This window comes from Austrofundulus limnaeus, unplaced genomic scaffold (genome assembly GCF_001266775.1).
Source record: "Austrofundulus limnaeus strain Quisiro unplaced genomic scaffold, Austrofundulus_limnaeus-1.0 Scaffold5, whole genome shotgun sequence".
Lineage (NCBI taxonomy): Eukaryota > Metazoa > Chordata > Actinopteri > Cyprinodontiformes > Rivulidae > Austrofundulus > Austrofundulus limnaeus.
In genome coordinates, this window is record NW_013952407.1 from 4732386 (window position 1) to 4739561 (window position 7176).

At 43.9% G+C, this 7176-nt stretch overlaps 1 protein-coding gene across 1 annotated transcript in view; it reads left to right on the forward strand.

Moving 5' to 3' along the window:
* tnrc6ba (trinucleotide repeat containing adaptor 6Ba) overlaps window positions 1-7176 on the forward strand; it is a 56690-nt gene that overhangs the window by 15384 nt on the left and 34130 nt on the right. Inside the window, exons 6-12 of the mRNA XM_014025817.1 lie at window positions 3277-3441; window positions 3584-3780; window positions 3869-3943; window positions 4056-4268; window positions 4455-4574; window positions 4763-4888; window positions 6169-6336. Coding sequence (XP_013881271.1) covers window positions 3277-3441; window positions 3584-3780; window positions 3869-3943; window positions 4056-4268; window positions 4455-4574; window positions 4763-4888; window positions 6169-6336 — 1064 coding nt within the window. The remainder of the gene's footprint in view (window positions 1-3276; window positions 3442-3583; window positions 3781-3868; window positions 3944-4055; window positions 4269-4454; window positions 4575-4762; window positions 4889-6168; window positions 6337-7176) is intronic.

Here is a 7176-nt window from a genome sequence, read left to right on the forward strand (position 1 = left end):
GATACGCTCATGCGTCTGGTTTCAGACAGGTGCTGACTGACAGCTGCTCACATGAACAGATTGTCTGTAATTGACACAGATTTTCCCTCATTTTGCTTTAGAGTAATCTAATGATTTTTATAAAAAATAAAAATAAAAAACCTCAGCTTCAAATTAATTTTCCATCAGAGCCTGCAGGACGATAAAAACAATAAAAATTAAGTTAAATAAGTCAGATAAAATTAGAAGTAAGTCCACCGCTCTTCTCCTCGTCCTCTCCCCCTCCTGCCTGCTCTGTTATCCGCGGCAGACATCCCCCCGCGCGCGCGCGCGCGCACACGTGACAAACACGGACTTTAAACGTTTATAACATTCACACTCGTGAGGTGGATGCGCCCTGTGAGTGTATCCAAAGCTTTTGCTGTCCTGCTGTTCTTATCGGGGAGGGGTCTGTGGGTCAGGAAGGGGTCTGTGGGTCAGGCAGGGATCTGTGTGTCAGGGTCGTCTGAGGAGGAAGCAGATGAATGGAGTTGCGCACGGGAACTTTTATTTAAGATTTAAGGTTTTTTTATTTCAAAGGTCCTTATGGCTCAGCAGCAGCAGAAGCATAAAAATTATTGTTAAGAAAGCTGATGATAAAGAATAAAAATCTAAGTCTGATTCTGAAGGTAAATTAAATATCTGACAGTGATCATTAGACTGTGTGGCTCTTAATTCCTCACTTCACCATCTGTGTCGCAGTTTCCCGTCTCCAAAATGAGCGTACGCATGGGTCAAAGCTGGCGTGAGGCACCGCACATTTTCACGTCAAGTTTGGATTTTATAAATCACAACCTTGGCGTAAAAAGTGGCGTACGCAAGTTTCTGGGCTCAAATTGTGCGTACGCCAGTTTTATAAATCCAACCCCAGGACATACTGGCATTTATGGTAATGAGAGAGCTGACTACCTTGCAAGAGCTTGCAGTCAAGCCCACTTTAAAAGACCAGAGCCTGCTGTAGGCATTTCAGCAACAGTTTGTCAGACTGCCCTACAGGCATGGATCAGACGTGAACACTCAAACCATTGGAGGGAGCTGACGGATTGCAGACAGGCACGAGAACTGATAAATGGCCCAAATCCTTGGTTTGTAAAAGCCCTTCTTGCCCTGACAAGGAAAACTTTAATTACTCTGGTTGGAGTCCTAACTGGGTACAACTTGCTCAATCGCCATAAAATGGTGATGGGACTCCAATCACAATGGTCTGTGCGATCCCTGTGTCATTGAATTGGAGACCTCTTTGCACTACTTGGGCCAATGCTTGGCCCTGAGTAGTCAAAGGAAAAGAATTCTTGGAGAACCTTTTATGGATCCTGAGAAGCTCAGAACACTGAGGGTTTCTACTCTGGTGTCCTTCTTCCGAGGGACGCGAAGGTTTGATTAAAAGCTCAGTGTCTCTTTTGGGGAGAGTAATGGGCCCACTTAATGAGGCCCCCACTCACATGGGCTTTACACATCCCCATGTACCATAAACCATATTCATAGGACTGCACCTAATTATTATTATGACCCCCGCATGCGAAGCGTAAGCGGGAGTCATATTGTTTTCGTACAGTTTTTTTCCCCCTCCAGAGATTCTTGGTCAACCGTAGCACAAAATTGGCTGCACCGATGAAGATGAAATTTGGCAGGACTGTAGATGAGTCCGACCTACACTGCGCCAGCCAACGATTTTACGATAAGACCCCATATTTGAGCAGGGGGCTCCTTTCAAAGAGGGGCTGTCTGGACATGCAAAAATGCTTATAACTCAGAAACTGTTCAACATAGGAGGTTCAGATTTTTTGTTGTTTAGCTCTGAAGCTCTATCAATCCGGCCCACCAATCAGTGCCCCCATCCCCCCCGGACCCCCAATTTATTTGAAGAAAGGGTATCTGGACGTACAAAATGGTTATTGCTCAAAAACTGTTAAACATAGGAGTTTCAGATTTCTTTTGTTGTTTAGCCCTGATGAGGGGATATCCATCGGGTCAACCAATGTCCCCCCAAAAAAAAGAAAAGAAAAGAAAAGACCTACTACAATTTTGGGATGCACCTAGCAGCATGACATTTATTAGGAATAAAGACTTCTGAGTTCTGGTGCATTTGTGCGTGCGGAGGTCATTATGTTACTGCTATGCGGTATCTAGTTTTTGGGCTTAATCACATGTATTTCTAACATTAATACATGTGATCATAAAATATTTAATGAAATACAAATTAAACTGCAAGTAGTCTTTTAAAGAAATATCTAAAGTACAATTAACTCAAAATAGCAGCCTCTCCCCCACCATGAGGGGCTGTTAATCTGCTCTGCAAGCTGTAGACGTAGCTTTGCAAGTCCAAAATAAACTAAAGAATAACTTTGGTTAAAGTAACATTCAAGTGCATAAAAATAAGAAAATAATTTAAAAAAAACGCACACAAAAAAATAAAAAACAGGACGATGAGATAGGATGGATTATTACTATAATTCAGTGATTTAATATGAATGCGCTGCTTTAGCTAATATTAGCACAACTGATAGCTCCGCTTCTAAGACACACTGTGTTCTTAGAGGTAAATGAACAAAATTTATAAACTGTTGGCCACAGCACGAAGTGATCGGTCTCTGAAAATAAGATTTATAAGGCATCGATCTGATGAACAAGCTAACTTTCTGACACAGCCACCTGGAGAGGACAAAATCATGGCTCCAGGTGGTCATGTTTTCACTGCCGCTGTGCTGCCGTGGAATGATCGAGTCTGCATTTTACTAAGTTAAGTTAAAGTCTTGTTTTTTTTTTTACCTCTTCCACATGACCATCTTTGTGTTCCGCCATTCTTACCGATCTTTGATGTGCCCACTGCATCGTCTTCTGTGGTTTGCAGATGGGCCCTGCTCCTTCAGTAGTAAATAAACCACAGACAACTGAAGCAATTCTGTCCCCAGCAGTTTGTGTATTTCATTAGATGCAAAGGAACATTTATGTGGGTATATATGAATATCTGATAATAAAATTCTGTCTACCTTTTATTTATAACTGATCGTTTTTTGAATAATCATTGCAGCACTACTTTTTCATAATAAAATTACAAAATGTTAACACGTCACTAACTTGAAAAATTGTAGGAGTCACAAAAAGCAATTTTAGAAGAAAACTGCGTGAAAGGTTAGTTTTGAGTGAGTTTAAATTGTTTGTCTCTATGGTTGTGGACCTGTGGACCAGGTTTTTACTTATTTTTTATTTTTATTTTGGTTAGACCACTTCATGCTCACTTTGTCTGTCTGTGTTCAGATCCATCAGGTTGGGGAAGCACTTCTCCATCAAGTCCAACAGTAGACAATGGCACAGCCGCTTGGGGAAAATCAAGTGATGCTCCCACTGGCTGGGGAGACCCCGATGATGCTGGAGGGAAGACTGCATGCTGGGGAAATCCTCTGGCAAACTCAGCTAGATCTGGTTAGACAATTAGTTTAAGGCAAAAATTGAATATGAATGGCTGAAACATTGTTTGTGAGAAATGCCTATGAAACAAATGTTTGATCTTTCTAATAATTAAAACAGAAATTTGGAGTTAGATCTATGACATTTTTGCCTGCAGGGTCAAAGTCTATGCAAGATGGCTGGGGGGAGAAGGAGAGCTCAGTAACAGCCTCACGTCATTCGAGCTGGGAGGATGAAGAGGACGGAGGAGGGATGTGGAACAGCACTGGCTCCCAGGGAAGCAGCTCATCCTGGGGACAGGGAAGCAATGGAGGCTGGGGCCAAAACCAAACTGTAAAGAAGGCCAGCAATAAGGTGAGTTACTAGAAGATAAGTCAGTTTTTTAAAAGTGTAAAAAGAACAACAATGGAATTTCAGGATCTATTCCTGCATTCTCTTTCAGGTTCCTCTGAAAGCTGGTGGAGGTGATTCATGGATGAGCCCCACCACCAGACAGTTCTCCAATATGGGAATTCTGGTACGACAGGGCGTTCCGTTATTTATTTATTTATTTATTGTTTGTTTGTGAGAGTTTTTTACAGTTCAGGATAAACCCGATTATAAAATGATGATTGTGGTCTTCTGTACAGAATGATGAGCCCAGTGGCCCAAACCTCGACCTGGCTCCAGGTTCTCTTCAGGACAAGAAGATTGAAGCAGAGAAAAGAAGCATGGGAATGAGTGATTACAACGGTGACATCAGGAAAGCAGGAAGAGGAGGAAGCAACGGAGGGGGAGTGATTTATTGCCCTCCTGGGTCCAAAGAAGCGGCACCAGGGGATGCAGGGTCTTACTATAACAGGGTAATGTCTCGTGATTTTATTTTTCTTTTCTGTTTTTGCCTACGTGGTGTTCTTTATCAATTGTATTTTCTCCTGTGATTCTACTCTTTCTTCCCGTTTGTCCATCTTTCCCCCCTTTTTCTCCGTCATCCCGTACATCGTTCACCTCTGTTCAATTTGATCCTCTGATGGCTGTCACTGTGACAGGCCTTGCATTTGGTCCATCAGGAAGGCTGCCCTGGGGAGGCGGGTTCTTGCTCTCTGTACTCGCCACCCACTGTGTACAAGCCCCATACCCTCTTCAACCACTCTGTCCCCTTTAGACAAGTAAGATAGCCTCTCCTTTTGTTCCTGTCCTCCTGTTGTTCTTCCAGATCCTTCTTTTTATAAGCTGTTCATGTGTACTCCATGACATTCTTCATCACTGATGTCATGTTCTCGTTGGTCACGTTTTTATGGATTACCTCTGAAGCGATGTTCCCCGTTCACACTTTTCTTTTTGTCTTTGACTGCAGGGTGGTCAGAATATATTTGGCAGCACAGGAGGAATGACCCACTCAAGACATCAACAAAGTGTCCCACCGATGAATCAGTCCCCCGGGATGCGAGCACAAGTGCCTCATCAGTTCCTGCCACCTCAGGTACAGGCATATCTGCATCCCTCATCTGAATGCTGTATAGCAAATGTTGGCAGACCAAAAGGCTGTCAGGGAGCATCAGGGATGAGATAGTAGGTCTACACAAGGCTGGAATGGGCCTTTAATGCTACGTTCACACCAAACACGTTTTGAGCAGCAGGAGCAGCCGGTTTACATGAAAAAACTATGGTGGACGTGCCTCTAGGGGTCTTGAAGCACGTCAAGTCTGTTTAGCGTGGTGTGCACGGAAGCGGAAGGTGCGGTTTGAGCATTTGTGTGCATGCAGTGCGTCCAAAGCAGCCGGTGCTCGAGTTCAAAAATATGAACTTTTGCTGCTTGACGCACTGCGTCAACCAATCAGAGAGAGACTCATTTTTCCACGTGACGGTTTCCTGAATGTTACCCACTAACCTGAAACAGATGGACAGGAGCTCTTTAGAATGAAATCAACCATCTGTGGTTGATGTTCTGGCTTGAGATATCAGCGTCGATGTGGGTCAGCAGCTCGTTAAACTGACTGCTGTGTTAAACTGGGCTCGGGACAAAAAAAAATAGTTTGTCAGCTTGCAGCTCTTGGTGTGGTGAAACTAACTGAACAAACTGCCTCTAAATTATCTGGTGAGCACAACATTCACTTGCTCTTTAGTAAATAAAGCAAAGCCATTTATTTTCTCTTCATTTCATCCGCCAAAGACAGACCAGAAAAAAACCAAGACACTCCTCCCTCTTCAGATGTGCATCTAGTCTCTGACCTGGTCTGAATGTAGCGCGTACAACTTGAGGTGTTGGGCGCATTTTTGCTGCTCAAAACGCGTTCGGTGTGTACATAGCATAAGACCTTCAGCAAGAAGAAGCCTGGTTAGAAGATGACAACTGTTGGTGCGAATGTTCAGAAATATGAAATGACCATCAGTTGCCCTTTTCCATACAAGAGTTTGTTTTCTGACGTAAGCATCATGACAAAGGTGAGGGATCAGTACACAATGACACATGAGGAGCTTGTTAATGAGCTGAATGCAGTTAAGACCACAGTCACCAAGAGCACCACTGGTAACACAATACACTGTAATGGACAAATCCTGTCTCACGATTGTCAGGGATATTCCCAAAAGGACGTTAAAGTAAACGCCTTTTTAGTTTCAGGAAGATGTCTTGGAGGGTTTTTTATGTATTTTCCTAACAGATATTTAGTGCTTCATGTTTGTCTTTTGCAAGATACTAATTCATTATTTGCTGAGTAAGTCTATAATAGGTTATGTTTCTGTCTTTGTGTGTGAATCCAGGTACAAGGTTCTGTGCTGAAGCAGATGCCACCTTCCAGCAGTAGCGCAGGAGGTGTCAGTGGCATGGGAGGGATGGGAGGAGTCGGCGGAGGTGTGTTTCCTCTTCAACTGTCCCCTCAGCAGATTGCCATGCTCAGCTTCTACCCACCTCAGATCCAGTTTCAGCTGGTAAGAAGCAGCACTGGATATCTCTGAAAACCACTGCAAGACTCAGAAGACAAGTCTGCTGAGTCTAAAAACACAAATCAGAGACATGAACGCAAGGTTATGAATAAAACCACGGTTCCTTGAAGGAATGGAACTAAGTACAACACACAGTTGTATATGGGACACGCGCCACCTCTAATCACGTCTTTAGACCGGTGACGTGGAGACGTTGAACGTCGGGTGACAGGCTCCGCCTTCACCCTATAASTTRGGAGTCACCAGCGTCATTACTCAGTTAGATACCGCCCTTCACCAAGCCTTTTGTGATGCGGGGCCAACAAGGTGTTGTTCTTCGTTCCATTCCTTCAAGGAACTGTGGTTATATTCATAACCTTACGTTCCTTTTCAGTCATTTCACTCAATACAACACACAGTTGTATATGGGACTTGTCAAAGCACCCCGCAGAGCAGTATCAGACCTGAGTTAAGTAGTGTGCCTGAGTAAGTACTGTACTAATGCAGAGTTTTGGACCCGGCAGAAAGTACAGAATGAGCCACCGAAGGTGCTGTTACATCCAGGCTGTAAAATCGTGCAAATATGTTTGGTGAGGCCCAGCTGGCCGCGGCACAAATGTCACTCACAGGTACCCCTTTAAAAAGGGCCCWASATGTCGCTACACCCCTGGTGGAGTGAGCTTTAACTCCAAGAGGGATTGGAAGGTTTTTGCTGCTGTATGCTAGCGAGATGGCCTCTACAATCCAGTGAGAGAGTCTTTGTCTACAAAGAGCTTTACCTCTGTGTGGGTTAGCAACAGCCACAAACAGCTGATCACATGACCTTACATCCTGTGTGCGGCTGAT